At 45.4% G+C, this 15495-nt stretch overlaps 1 protein-coding gene across 3 annotated transcripts in view; it reads left to right on the forward strand.

The window, feature by feature from the left end:
• Positions 1 to 1557: 1557 nt before the first annotated feature.
• SHC4 (SHC adaptor protein 4) overlaps positions 1558 to 15495 on the forward strand; it is a 146613-nt gene continuing 132675 nt past the window's right edge. For 2 of the 3 annotated variants that reach the window (XM_013993029.3, XM_084970697.1), the window contains exon 1: positions 2729 to 4035. In XM_013993029.3, the coding sequence (XP_013848483.1) occupies positions 3448 to 4035 (588 nt within the window). In that variant the 5' untranslated portion in view covers positions 2729 to 3447. Of the gene's footprint in view, positions 4036 to 15495 lie in introns of all 3 variants that reach the window. The other variant, XM_003121520.5, reaches the window with a different exon arrangement.

Raw genomic sequence — 15495 nt, forward strand, 5'->3', positions numbered from 1 at the left:
GTAAACCAGAGTGGCTTACTATAAACTTGGAACCTTGGCTGTATCTTCTGCAGCATGGGCGTGATAGGCCTGAGATCTAGACTTGAGCTCTCTGGTACCCTGTGAGGCAGAAGGGTACAGTGGCTACAGCACAGGCTTTGCAGCCAGACACAGCTGCTGGAGGGATCCTGGCATCATTGTTCAACAGCCAGGGGTTCAACACCGTTGTTCAACACCATTGTTCTTAGCCAAGTCACTTCACTGAACTTGCTTCGAGCTTATATTCCACAACTGTAAGGCTATGATGAAAATAGCGTCTGCCTCTAAAAGTTTTTAAATAGTTGAATATGAATGCAGATGGACTGTCTTTTGTTCCATAATTAGTAGCTTTTCTTAATACTGTTTTCATCATTACTAATTGAAGAGGATGTACTAAAGGAGGCCATCTGCCTTCCAATCCACCTACCTGGAATGGAGATCTACTCAATTAATAAGCCTGTGCTTGGTCTGCTGAGGAGGCTTTTACAGCTTCTGCCCTTGGGCTGAGAGCTGCCCAGCTGGGCGGGCTGGGCCTCTCAGGCTATTCTCTACTCCCCAGTTGCAGATCTGGTTTCTTTTACCCTCATAAAAAGACCCTGGCAGAGATGCCCAGGAGAGCCAAGATCTCCAGTGTCCCCAGAGATAGAGAAGCAGCCCACTGTGGCCATGGCTCACTCCTTTCTTCCTTTCTTCCTTCCTTCCTTTTTTGTCTTTCTTTCTTTTTATTGCCTTTTTAGGGCCGCAGCAGGGCATATGGAAGTTCCCAGGCCAGGGGTAGAATCAGAGCTGCAATGGCTGCTTTCTTACCCTGCCTGGTCCCACCTGGGCCTTCTCCAGCTCTTCCCCACTTTTCTAGGACTCACTCCTCCTAAGGAATGTGGGCTGGTCTGAGCCTCTGGAGTCTGGCCAGTGCAGTGTCTGCCTAGTTGAGCGGGCTCCCCTGGGCACTCTGTCCTCCAGACAGGAAGACTCCAGCAAGGGTTCACATCAGCAGGCAGGCTCCTGTTGTACCTTTCTTTCCCCAGGCACACAGTGTTGGCTTTCTCAGCTTCTCCTACTTTGTGCTCCTTTTTCTTTTTAGTTGCCTAGGATGGTAGAGACTCTACTCTGTAAGAGTACCAGCTTCAGGGACAGGCAGCCCTGGTTCATATGGCCTTTCCTTACAACTGCCTGTCATGTAGGTGAGGCAGGTACTGTGTGGAACATGGTGCCAAGTGTTTTAAAGGGGTTAGGATGATCTCATGAGTCCTTATAACATCCCCATTAGATAACTGCTCCTAATAGGTGAAAGCGTTCAGGCCCAGAGAGGTACAGTAACTTTCTCAAGGCAGCATAGCATGGGATCTGTGATAGCAAGGAGGGGACCTTGGGAGGGAAGGGGAGAGGTGGGAAGGAAAGAAATCTTATAAGTACTGTATGATAACTGTTTGTGCCACTGGAGCTACAAAGAGGAGGAGGAGGAAAGAAAATCTTGCCCAGAGCCTGTCTTCTCAGCCCCAGTGAAGTCCAACTGGCTCAGCCACTCCCTTCAGTTCTGCCAGGAGGAGGTGTGAGGGCAGAGAGAGGAGGTCAGTGAGCACTGAAGGGAAGATTTATGAAGATGTGAAAAGGCCTTCCCATGGAAAAACCATCCTAACAGGTTTGGCAGACAGGATGTGAAAGGGTGCAGAACTTCAGTGGGGGAGCAGGAAGCCAGCCAGGATGCCTTTTGGGCTGGTTACAAGTAACCATTTAATTCAGAACCTGTGTCTGGATCCCAAGGGAGCTCAGGCCACCAAAGTCGTAAATACACAAGTGCCTACTGCAGCCTTGTGGGTGGAAAGACAGTGCCCATGACATCTCTCATTCCTGTGGCTGCCAGTTTGTTATAATTATTTAATTAATGAAAAATTTCAGATGCAAGGGCTGTGGCCTACTGAGAAATGTCACCTTCAGCCAAGATTCTCTTGTCTCTGCTGACATGTGATTTCCACATCCTCCCAGTGCTTCAGCAGTTTCCTCTTCTCTATTCCTAAAAGAACCTGCATTTCCCTTTCTCGACTCCCTTCCTGGCTTCCTGCGTGCTAAGCCTCTTGCACTTGTCATCATGTCTTCAGAATGCATTTGATAGGTACAGGAAGTTGCACCAGACGGGAGATGGAACCAGCAATCAATAAAAAAAGAACCATGTTTCTAAGAAAAATGCATCATGTCTTCCCACAGGAGTTGTGTACCATATGTCCTAATATCCGTGGAACAATGGATCTAATTTTTAGCTCTTCTGCTTGGGTTTCCCGGCCATTGCAACAAAAAAGAAAATGGACCTTTTAACCTGCTGCTGCCCAGCTTACTGATGATTTATAATAGAAATTGCCTTTCCCTTTAACCCCTTCATCACATATCACAAAATAAAATCTCTCCCTTTTCTCCCTCCAGTTTTATTTCTCCTGGCTACTAGTTTCGTATATTTATGGTGCATGAGTCATCACGCTGCTGCCTGATTGGTTAAAAACCAAGCACCCCTGAGACCATCCGTCAATTACAGCTATTCTCAGCTTCATTCACAGATTTATTAGCTTGCACACACAGAGAGAAATTCATTCAGCAAAGTTCATTCATAAAAATTTCAACACTGCATATCATCCTGCACATTTCAGCCTTCTGTTGCAGATAGGCTTCTGAAAGAAGCTCTGAGAGGAGTGCAAGAGGGAGGGAGGGAAGCGGGGAGCCAGGGTGGGCAGGCTGGGAGGGGATCTGAGGATCACGGAGGGATGGCAAGTCCATGAAATAATGCCAAGCAACGCCTGTCACTAGTACTCCTGGCTTGTGGCCCAGACGGGATGCAAGGCAAGATCTTTCAAGAAAGGGAAGCCATCAGAAGAAACGAACTCAGGCAGCAGGGCTTTGGCTCCTACATACATTTTCTTTTTTGCCTTTTTTTTTTTCTTAAGTGAGCAATCCCTGGAACAAATAAAGGGTTAATAGGCCAGACTTTGCCCCGCCCTGTGGGAACCGGAGGGAGCAGGTTTGAAAGTTCCTGTATGCCGAAGGGGAGGCTGGGGGTGGGGGGCGCTAAATATTTCTGCTAGGCTCCCACACCGCCAGCGATGCGGCGGGACCCGCTGGCCGCTGCCCGGCCCGGCTCCTTGCCTGAGAGTTGGCTGTGAGTGATTTCCGCTGCCGCCGCGAGGCTGAGTCCAGGCTTTCCCAGTAAGGAATCCAAGGCGAGGACACCGGGTGCTGCCTCTGGGCCAGGGAGGCACTGGAATCGGCGGGGAAGGCTTTTTCCCCTGGGCTGTCACCCTCAGACCGGCGAGGGCGAGAACAGAGTTGGAGAGGTGGCTGCCTCAAGTTGCATGGGGCGTTGAGGCATTTGCTTTCCGTTCCGTTTATCTGGCAGACGACGAGGCAGTTTATGCAACAGTATCCTGTTTCAGCACTGCCAAGGCTATGCGAGAACGCGGTCAGGACAGCCTGGCAGGACTCGTGCTGTACGTAGGATTCTTTGGGCACCCCGGGATGCTGCACAGGGCCAAGTACAGCCGTTTTCGGAATGAGTCCATCACGTCCTTGGACGAAGGCAGCCCCGGAGGTTCGGCCGGGAACAAGGGCTCGCCGCAGCCTCCTTACCCCACCCTGGCACCTCACCTGCCGACTGAAGATGCCACCTTGGCGTCTCAGGAGAGCCCCACCCCACTGTGCACCTTGATCCCTCGCATGGCCAGCGTAAAGCTGGCCAACCCAGCCACCTTGCTGAGTCTGAAAAACTTTTGCTTGGGTACCAAAGAGGTACCTCGGCTGAAGCTCCAGGAAAGCCAGGACTTGGCCCCCAGCAGCCCAGGTTCCCCTGAAACCAGTCTAAACAGGGCCGGGCCAGCAGCACCTCCGCCTCAGCGGGACTCGGTGGGACACAGGGCCACCTCTTTAACTCCTGATGCCTGTCCCCTTCCCCACCCTGGGGCACCAACCCCCAGGAACAGGCAGGACAGGAACTTTCTGCAGCACCTGTTGGGGACTGGCATGAACTACTATGTGAGGGTAAGTCCATTTTCCTGTCTGCACTCCTTTTGCAAGGGGTGTCTTCTCTGCTTTCTGCAAGGGCTGCACATCACCTGAGTTCTAGGTTTGGATAAGACATTGTGTAATTGGACAGAGGGGAGGAGGGAAGCTGGGTTTGTAGGTTTCCCTAGGAGTATCTGGCCTGTGTGGTTCAAGGGCCTGAATTGGTGCTAACTTGTAGTAGTCGCCAGGGGTAGGGGCAACTTCTGATAGAGATAGCCGAGATGTCTACACTGGGTTGAGCAACAATTTGAGTTAACAATTTCAAATCTGATTAGTGATTGAGACCCAGGAAATTATACTGGCCATTGTGTTTCAGTAGAGATTTTTGTGCTAAAGGAATACATGATGTCTAAGAGACTTGGATTATTTTAAAAAATCTATTTCAGCATTTAACAATCTCTTCTCAAAACATGGCTTGTGCTCAGAGCTAGTCTTAGGTCTTTGGTGCACATTTCTTTCTTTCTTTCTTTCTTTTTTTTTTTTTTTGGCCTTTATTGCCTACTTTGTGGCATTTGGGCCTTGTTCATGAGCTATGTGCAACATCAAGGTCCTTACTGGCCTTGCATCTGCCCTTGCCCACGCCAGGTCTGGGTGAAAGAAGAATAGAAGATTTGGCCTCTGCCCTTCTAGAACTCACATTTCAGTGGGGGAGGACCAAGAAATGCATGTGGAATAATGATAAGAAAACAATACTTCGCAATAGCTAGCTGGTGTGAGAATGCCGAGGGAATTCAGAGAAGGATTGTTGTGGCCTGGGATTCATTCACAGGAGAAACTCCCAGGAGAAGGTGCATCTTAAAAGAGCTATCAGACCTTTATTGGCAGAAAGGGGGAGATTCCTGGCAGGGCAAGAATATGAGCAAAGTCCAAAAGGCGGGTGTCACTGTGGTGGCTGCCGGGGAGCATCATGCTGGGTTAATAGAACAAGATGGGGAATTCTAGAGGGTAGTGGGCAATGGAGGGCTTGGCTGGCACTTTGTTGGTGCACAGACAAATACAGATCTTAGGCAGCTTGGGGAGGGGGAAGCAGGTGACCAAAGCTCTTCATGCTGAAGGGGGAGGTTGTGGACACTGGGAAACAGGAATCTTCATAGGCCAACTAGGACTTGATGAAAATGGTTTCAAAAAGATCATTCTGTGAATTGATTCAAGACAGAGTGAAGAGGGAAAAAAATTAGAGATTGGGAGGCTGATAAGAAAGATACTTTGCCAGTTTAGGCATGGGGGTATAGGAACATGGACGAAAGGGAAGATGAGAGAAAGGAGATGAATGTCAGAGACTGTGAGAAGCCGCAACAGTTGTGGGTGACTGAGCAGATCATTTCAGATCATAATACAAATAGCAGAATGGTGAACACCAGTGTGCAGTGGGTAGATTGCTGAGTGTGTTATTGTTGTTTATGGAGGTTGTGGATGATTATTGATAAAGAGTTGTGAGGAGTGAAAAATAATTTTAAACTTAAGCCTCGGAATGGGATTAATGATGTCAGTGATAGAAACAGTGAGTGGGGGAGGGGGTCATGCTAAGCTTGCTTTTGACATATTATGTTTAAAGTGATGATATCTAAGTGGTACCAATTTGTAGGTAGCAGTCGTGTAGGACTAGCACTCAGGTAAGGACTCTGATCTGAAGAGAGATAGTCCAATAACTGTACCACAAACAGAAAATTAAGATCTCTAAGAAGGCCAAATAAAGAACACTGGGAGGGTTACAGGGCTAGCAGGCTTGGGGCAGCCTTGTGAATTGATAACAGAAACCCCCAGGGAAGATAAATTTATGGGACATTCAGCTCTTGTCTTCCTTGACAGTGATACATCTCATAATGGAAATAGTTTCATGTATCTACTGAAAGTTCATGGTTACTTCCCATTATCAAGCTTAAGCGTCTGTCAGGTTCTCATGGAAATATGTGACTCTCCAAACCCATACTCTGCACCTGGCTTCCCACCACTTAGACATTGTCTACCCTCTGACTCGACCTTCCTTCATTCTTGTACCTTCTGCCACCTCCCCACACACCTGTACAATTTTAAATATGAAGTTGTTGCTGTGTGATCCTCATTTTCCCCAGGGAGTGTCTCCACTGGTACTTTAGATTTTTAATGAGGACACCATCTGTCTTTCCCTGGTGATGGCAACTGACCCCAGGAAGAGTACTGACTCATGACCCACACTTTGTTGCCAGTAGACAGTGACATGAAATACCAGTTAACACCTCTTTTAGGAAATCATAATCCATGGAAAAGCTTTACTTTACTTTATAGAGCCTTAAATTCAAAAGATGGAAGGGACTCAGAAGGTAACACATTCAGTGCATCTCTGGAGAAAGTGAAGCTCAGAGAAGTGATTTTTTAAAGACCACACAAGTGAGTCACAAGGAGAGTTAGTTCTGGAACCCAAGTCCCCTGTGTGCCATTCTTTGCTCTTTTCACCACAAGGCTTCATCCTGGCCAAGATTCTGCCCCCCCAGAATTCTTTTAGATGTAATGTGAACTCATCTTAAATAATGAAATGCCAACCTATTAATTTACAGTGAAAAATATTGTAGCAAGTTAAACCAAAATTGGGATCCTATCTGTAGGAAAATGCACATAGAAAAATTTAAATCAGAGGTTGCTTGGTGATGATGGGATCAGAGCAGAAAAGTGAGAGACATTCTTTTCAAAAAGTTTATTTTATTGAGGTAACATTAGTGTTATAACAATGTTATAAATTTATAACATTATATAAATTTCATGTGTACCACATTGTATTTCAACTTCTATACACACTACAGCTTGCTCACCATCAAAAGTTTAATTTCCATCTATCACCATGCTGTTGACCCCCTTTACTCACTTCTCTCTCATCTGCACCTCCTTTTCCTTCTGGTTAACATTACTCTGTTTGGGTGTGTTTTGTTTTGGTTTGTTTGTTTATTCTTATTTGTTTTTTATAGTCCACATATAAGTGAAATCATATGATATTTGTCTTTGTCTGACTTATTTTACTTAGCGTAATACTTTTAAGGTCCATCCATGTTGTTGCAAATGGCAAGATTTCATTCTTTTTATGTCTGAGTAATATTCCATTGTATACATATACCATATCTTTATCCATTCAACCATTGATGGGCACTTCCGTTGTTTCTATATCTTGGCTATTGTAAATAATGCTGCAGTTAACATCGTTTTGAATTAGTGTTTTGAATTCTTTGAATAGATATCCAGAAGTGGTATTGATGGTATAGATCTTATGGTAGTTCTATTTTTATCTATTTATTTATTTGGCTGCACCTGTGGCATGCAGAAGTTCCCGGGCCATTGATCCAACCCAGGCTACAGCTTGTAACCAGAGCTACAGCAGTGTCAATACTGGATCCTTAACCTACTGAGCCACCAGGGAACTCCCGTAGTTCTAATTTTAAATTTTTGAGGCATCTCCTTGCTGTTTTTCACTGTAGATGTACCAATTTATATTCCCACAATAGTGTATGAGGGTTCCCTTTTCTCCACATCCTCACCAACATTTGTTCACTTGTTATTTGTTTCCTTTTTGAAAACAGCCATTCTAACAGATGTGAGGTGATACATTTTTGATGGCTAACGGACATAGGGGCACGTCTTGTAGGCAAAATACAGTCACATATTCTACTTTCTTATCCATATGATGTGACTGCTTCTCTCCTTGCCCATGTTTATTTGTTTATTCATTCACTCAACTATTCACCAAACATGTATTGGGAAGCAGTTATGTGACAGAAACTGTTCCGGGCCTTGGGGATGTGTCAGTGAATTGAAACAGACCAGGCCTGAGCTCTCATGGAACTAACATTCCAGTGAGTAGAGATGAGCCCTGATTGAATAAACAAATACATATAATATGTCACAGGTACTAAGTGCTAGTGATTAATAAAGCAGAGAAAGCAAGAAAGGCAGTCACTTGGGTAGAGATGGAGGGTACTGTATTCCTCCTGGGTAAAAATGGCCCAGTTAGAGCTACTTTTTATTTTGTTTTCTTTCATCTTTTAACTTTACAAGAGGGACTGTATTTGCCAGCTGCTCTTAAGTTAGAGTTGACTTTGGGTTAACTACCCTTCTAAAAGTGATTCTTCTTTTGGTCTTAGGATGCAAAATCAATTATACAGCTGAGGAGTTCCCTTGTGGTGCAGTAGAAACAAATCTGACTAGGAACCATGAGGTTGAGGGTTCAATCCTCGGCCTCACTCAGTGGGTTAAGGATCCGGCGTTGCCATGAGCTGTGGTATATGTCACAGAGTCAGCTCAGATCTGGTGTTGCTGTGGCTGTGGCTGTGGCAGACTGGCAGCTGTGGCTCCGATTAGAACCTTGGCCTGGGAACCTCCATATGCCTTGGGCGTGGCCCTAAAAAGCAAAAACAAAACCAAAACCAAAAAACAAAAAACACTTATACAGCTGAGAATATTTCATTAACCCTGAGTACCTATTTTGAGTAACTTTCTTTTAAGCTCAGACCTTGAACCCTCTGAAGTTCTCTCAAGGAAGGTGAGCTAGCAAACCATTCTTTGAGAGACTCCAAGTTAGAAAGAGACAGCCAGGAGTTCTCTGGTGGCTCAGTGGGTTAAGGATCTGGTGTCGTCATTGCTGTGGCTCTGGTTACAACTGTGGTGTAGGTTTGATCCCTGACCCGGGAAATTCCACATTTCATGCGTTTGGCCAAAATAAAGTGAAATAAAATAAAGAAATGAACAGCCAGACTGAGTCTGAACAAAGTAGTGAGGTAGGTGAAATCTATTAAATGTGGCCAAGTGGTGACCACTTGTTCCTGCCATAAGATTGTTTCATTTCTTTATGAAGTCTTCCCAAATCACTTCATCCAGCCATAAACATTCATGAAGAGGTCTCTTAGGTACCCAGTGCAGTCTATGGGTGGTGACTGTGGAAAACATACAGCATGACCAGTGGTCTCATCTCTGAAATGAGAAAATTGGTCTCTGTGCCTTGAAGGTGCTGCATCACTAGCATTTTTTATTCTTCTTCCAGTTTTATAGAGCTATAACTGACGTAACAGCACTATATAAGTGTAAAGTGTATGCATAATGATTTGACTTACATAATTGTGAAACAATTATGCGGTATATTTAAAGAACATTCATCATCTCATATAGATACAAAAGAAAAGAAAATGTTTTTCCTTGTGATAAGAACTCTTGGATTTACTCTCTTAACAACTTTCATAGATAAAGTACAGCAGCCCCATCCTGGCATTTAAAAGCACTAAGGCTCCTTTCTCCACCTGGGAGGTGTTTAGTTTCCTTTCCCACGCCCAGTCCCCAGATTGCCTATAGTTTAGGTCAGAGACTAAATGAAGCAGAGGCAAAGAAACTCTGACGGAACTGCCACAGGTAAGCATGGTAGTTTTCAGAACAACCCTTGGAGAGAGGTTGTTTTTTCCAGGTGAGGACACTGAGACCCCAAGAGTTTGTAGTCTACCTTCTACTTTGCAACTTAAGGAGCTGACTGAGGCTTGAAAGCCAGGACTGTCTTATCCCAGTGCTTGCCTTCTTCCCACCCTCTCCCCTTACCTCTGAGCAAGTCTGGCAGTCCTGCAAATTCGTGAATGGGATGGCGCAGAGGAAGGAGAGCTTTATTATGGAACCAACCTGTAAAACTTGCCTGCTGGCACTCCTTTGCATGATTTCAGTTTCCTCACTTCAGCCCCACCCAGCCCCTCCTTTTCCCCAAAATGTATTAGTGTCCTAGGGCCCTTGTAACAAGGAGCACAAGCTGAGTAGTTTACAAACACAGAAAGGTAATGTATTCTCTCAAAATGCTGGAAGTTGGAAGTCTGAAATCAAGCTATGGGCAGGGCCAGATCTCTCTGAAGGCTCTAGGAGACGATCCTTCATTGCTGCTTCTAGTTTCTGGTGGCTGAGAGCCATCCTTGGCATTCCTTGGCTTATGGAAACATTCCTCCAGCTTCTGCCTCCATCCTCACAGAGCTTTCTCTCTGGTGTGTCCAGGGACACCAGTCACTGGATGAGCTCACAGTAATCCATTATGACTTCATCCTTAACTTGATTATATTTGCAAAGGCTCAATTTTCAAATAAGGCCCCATTCATAGGTTCTGACTTCAATTTATCTTTTTTTTTTTTTTTTTCAAGGCCACACCTGAGGCATATGGAGGTTCCCAGGCCAGGGGTCAAATTGGAGCTACAGCTGCCAGCCTATGCCACAGTCACTGCAATGGCAGATCCAAGCTGTGTCTGCCACCTACCCCACATCTCATGGGAATGCCGGATCCTCAACCCACTGAGCAAGGCCAGGGCTCGAACCTTCATCCTTATGGATACTAGTTGGATTCGTTACCTGTTGAGCCACAATGGGAACTGCCTAACTTTTTGAGTGATGTAATTGGACTTGAACAGTCTCCAAGAACGTCTTGCAATATGTTTGCCCACAGAGACTTTCTTGGGTATTCGGCTCATCCCCTTTGTGTGCAAATATGATCTTTTTTGACTTCCTTTGTAAATCTCACGGTGTATTTTTTACCATCTGTCTTCTCTTGTCTAGTGTTGTATCTTAACACTGAGCCTTTAGACTAGTATTGTCTGTTGTCTATGCTAGATGTGGTCTATGGAACTACGATGTTCTGTTTTCCCAAAGGGTCTTTTCTGTAGGTGAGCACTGGCCTAGCAATTATGAGATCTGGGCTAAAGTAATGATTCTAATGCTAACCAGCTGTGTGACCTGGGTGAGTCATCTCACCTCATTTTTTTCATATTTAAAACAAGAAGTTCAAACAAAATGCTGCCTAAGATCCTGAAAGTCCAGCCTGAAATTCTAAGAGTCTTAGAATCTCTTTTGGTTAGAAAACAGACTCAGGGAGTTCCTGTCGTGGCCCAGTGGGTTAAGAACCTGACTAGTATCCATTAGGATGCAGGTTAAATCTCTGGCCTCACTCAGAGAGGGTTAAAATTCCATTGTTGCCACAAGCCATGGCACAGATCACAGACGCAGTTCAGATCCGGCATTGCTGTGGCTGTGGCATAGGCCTCAGCTTTTGACCCCTAGCCTGGGAACTTCCAAATGCTGCATGTGCAGCTGTTAAAAAAAAAAAAAAAAAGAAGAAGAAGAAAAACAGGAGAGAGAGAGAGAGAGAGAGAGAGAGAGAGAGAAAGCAGATTCAGGATGGTTTCCTGAAGGAAATACCTTTTTTTTTTTTTTTTTTTTTTGCTTTTTAGAGCCACACTTGTGGCACACGGAGGTTCCCAGGCTAGGGGTCAAATCAGAGCTATAGCTACTGGCCTACACCACAGCCACTGCAACATGGAAATAACTTTTAACATCTGTCTTTATAAAGAGGAGATGGGCTGTCCTTAGCACCCTCTTACCAACCCCGAGGTGGCTTCCCCAGTAAAACAGAAACGTTATACTGGCGTGGATGCAGAAAGTCACAGTTTTAGAGAGATGGTGTAAAAGGAGTCATGTGGAACAGCATCCAAGTGTGGGATTCCAGGGAGGAGCAGAGGGTGGGCAGGTCCAGGGGGCAGGTCCAGGGGGTAGGCCAGGGTGAATGATGGTGGCCTCACTCTGGGACCGTGGCTCACATGGTCTAGCCGGCTGGGCCATGCTGGGACTTGGCATCCAATATGAGGTCTGTAAGAGCAGCAGGAGTTAACTGTTCTCTGTTCTCTCTGGACAAAAGTGATGAGCAAAAGGACATGCCATGCACATAGACAGTCTGGTAACTCTAACATTGAAAGAGGAAGATTTCTAACTCTGGGAAATCCTTGAAGAGGCTGACCCACGATTTATGCAAAATAAAGGCAGAATGGGTGGTATGGAACAGGTGCCCACAGCCAGGGGAGGTGGCTTTCTACCTCTGCTAATTTCTCTTTTTCCTAAGTTATTGGTGGTTAAGAGACATAATATGGGTGGGCGGGGGAAATAATTCCAGCGGAAACTGACAATTTGGCATTGAGGGTATTATATTTCCTTCCTGTTTCTTTCTTGAAATAGACGTAAAAGTAGATTCTTCTAGAACTAAGGAAAATCCTGGCAGATTTGACCTGTTGTTCCTCTTCTCTTTATTTTATTTTATTTTATTTTATTTTTTGCTATTTCTTGGGCCGCTCCCGAGGCACATGGAGGTTCCCAGGCTAGGGGTCTAATCAGAGCTGTAGCCACCGGCCTACATCAGAGCCGCAGCAATGCGGGATCCGAGCCGCGTCTGCAACCTACACCACAGCAACCTTCACCCACTGAGCAAGGGCAGGGACCTCATGGTTCCTAGTCGGATTCGTTAACCACTGCACCACGACTGGAACTCCCCTCTTCTCTTTAAATCTTCACACACCGCTTGATCCAGCCAGTCTTTGCCCTAACTATTAGAGCATTACTTGGAAGAAAGAGTTTTAGAGATCACCAGGTCCAAAACTTTCATTTTGCAGTTGAGGAAAGAAGCTCAGAGATGTGAAGTGACTTGCCCCAAGCCGCACAGAGACTTAGTGGCAGAGCCCAGACAAGAACTCCCGCTTCTGTCTCCAACATTTTATTTTCTACCCCTATCTTGCTTCACCTTTCCTCACTCCCCAAACTAAATGCACTGTGCCAAAGATGTCTACCTTGTTGAAATGCTGAGTGTATGTCTTTTTTTGAAAAAGATCAGAATAAAGACTTTTTTCTAATAGGAAAACTGTCTTTAAAAAAGCAGTGAGGGAGCTCCCATTGTGGTTCAGTGAGTTATGAACCTGACTAGTATCCATGAGGATGTGGGTTCAATCCCTGACCTCAATCAGTGGGTAAGAATCTGGCACTGCTGCAAGCTGTGATATAGGTCACAGAGGCAGCTTGGATCCTGTGTTGCTGTGGCTTTGGCGTAGGCTGGCAGCTGCAGCGAGAAGGAAAAAGAGAGCAAGGAAGAGTAGCAAGGAACCTGGAGTTCATTGGCTTTGACTTTTTGTTTTACCTTTTTGTTTATGGAGGTCCCTGTGGGTGACAGCATGTCTACTTGGATCAGGACCTGTAGAGTATGCATGGACAGCCCCATTTCATTTATCTTCTTAAACTTCGGGTCAGTTCCCTAATGTGGCTTTTCTTCTCACTTCCATTTTCATAATACTTAAAAGCCAACACCACGTCATCACATAGATTGGATTGAACCAACCCTGTTTCCCAGTGACAGTTCTGTCATGAGCAGTGTGACACAGCTCATGGGGCAAGGCCATCCACAGATCCCTCTGCAGAGCAGGCATGTGAGAGCTGGGGTCTCTTCCCCTCTCCTAAGAGATACAAGCTTTGGATCTAGAAGAGGTCTGGCTGTATTTGTAATGAAGTATCAAGATCAGATGCAGGCCTCAAGGCTGCATACATAGCCCTTACATGCAAAGATTGTATCTGAAGCAGGAGTTTTGTGAGAGAGTAGGGATGGATTTTTGATTGGAAACGTTTGTAGGGAGCATAATATGAAAATTTATTAATAGCATAATGATGATAAGGAAGTTTGCAACCATAAACTCAGGTGTATAAGATATATCATTAAAATATACAGTTTTAGGAGTTACTGTCGTGGCTTAGTGGTTAACGAATCCAACTAGGAACCATGAGGTTGCGGGTTCCATCCCTGGCCTTGCTCAGTGGGTTGAGGATCTGGCATTGCCATGAGCTGTGGTATAGGTCACAGATGCGGCTCAGATCCTGTGTTGCTGTGGCTCTGGTGTAGGCCGGAGGCTACAGCTCTTATTAGACCCTTAGCCTGGGAACCTCCATATGCCGTGGGTGTGGCCCTAGAAAAAGACAAAAAAATTACAGTTTTAAAATTATAAGAAATCCAACACCAAGCCCTCTCTTGCTTGTTTGGCAATACTTTCAATTTTGGTCATTATTTGTCCCCCAATCTCAGGATCACATAATGAATCAAGGGACTTGTTTTGTGCACCTAAATGAGGGAAAGACCTCTGATCTTCGGTTCATTGTTTATCAGTGGTCCCCTGAAGGCAAGAGTGTCCCTGTGCCTAGACCACCATTTTTACTCATTCTGGGAGCCCCTTGCTGAGAATCCAGCCTCCCTAGCTGCCCCTGCAACCATTTCCCTCCAGAGTTCTCACATGTCCCTAGAGCCTGGCCAGGATGCAGGTTGAGGGGCCATAATGCATAAAGACCCAGCGATATCATCCATTCATCCCTTTCCCACTTACGCCTCTGAAGCACAGAGATGATAGATGGCTGAAGCAAGTTCAATGGGAAATACAGAAGCAACCAGCAGCCAAAGGGGCGATGATTGAGGAAGGACCCAGAACAAGCCCAAGAAGGAGAGGGCAGCCCAAACTCTGAAAACATTCAAGATTAAGAAAGGGGAATGAAGTTGAAGGAGCTGCTCCCATTTTCAGGGTAAGCCACTAGCAGCCAAGGATTCTGAAGGAAAATGAAGCTGAAGGCATTCTTTGTGAAGCATTGGAAATTATATTGCCTGGGGAGGTTCATGGGATTGAGAGAGGGAGGAAGAGAGGGAGAAGAATGCATAGTACAGGCAGTGCCTACCCAGAAAAGAATCTGGAACAAGGAGGTCATAAAACCACAGTTTAGGGACATATTTTGTTTAGTCAAATTAGAATTTTTTTTTTTTTTGATTTAGTGCCAACGTTTAAAAACCAAGAAATTCCATATCAAATTCTGGACTTCTGGCTTCTTAGAAGACTTGGCAGCACCAGGCCAGCCATCTCACATCTCAACAGACTACCAGAGCTGGGTACTGAGCCACAGCCCCATCCAGTTTCACTCACTTATGTCGACTGTCTGACCCTTGAAGGTGGCCGAGTTTGCCTCTGCACCTGTAACATTATCTTTCACTTCCCAACCCAGAATACCTGGGAGAGAAACTGACAGTGTTTTCTTCTTGGGCAACATAGCAAGGCTTCTTTTATGCAGTGGATGGAGGATTGGGCTGAGTGAGACCCATGAAGCTGGGATCTGGCCTTTCACCTCAGAGGATCTCTTCACATCCCAAGAAGGTTGCAGAGGTTTTTTGTTTTTTGTTTTTTGTTTTTTTTAGGGCCACACCTGCGCATATTTCCAGGCTAGGGGTCGAATTGAAGGTACTGCTGCTGGCCTACGCCACAGCCACAGCAACGTCGGATCCTTAACCCACTGAGCAAGGCCAGGGATGGAACCCACATCCTCATGGATACTAGTTGAGTTCTTAACCCGCTGAGTCACAACAGGAACTCTCAGTTACAGAGTTTTTAAGAGTAGTGCAGCTCCAGTACTAGTAAGAGCCATCCCTATTTTGTGAAGATGTGTCAGGTAAAGTTGGTTTGTATGTCGCTTTTTGAAACAATTCATTTTCCTAGAGAAATAACCTTAAAGGTTGATAAGCTTGCTCATATGGTTAGGGAGAGGATTAAATGAGAAACTATATGTGTAAAGCTCAGCTTGCCACATGGTGGGTCTCAGGTGAAGGGAGGATAATGAACT

This window comes from Sus scrofa, chromosome 1 (genome assembly GCF_054392235.1).
Source record: "Sus scrofa isolate SSC_HxYL_T2T_F1_AM1 chromosome 1, Sscrofa_HxYL_maternal_Yorkshire_Landrace_v2.0, whole genome shotgun sequence".
Classification (NCBI taxonomy): domain Eukaryota; kingdom Metazoa; phylum Chordata; class Mammalia; order Artiodactyla; family Suidae; genus Sus; species Sus scrofa.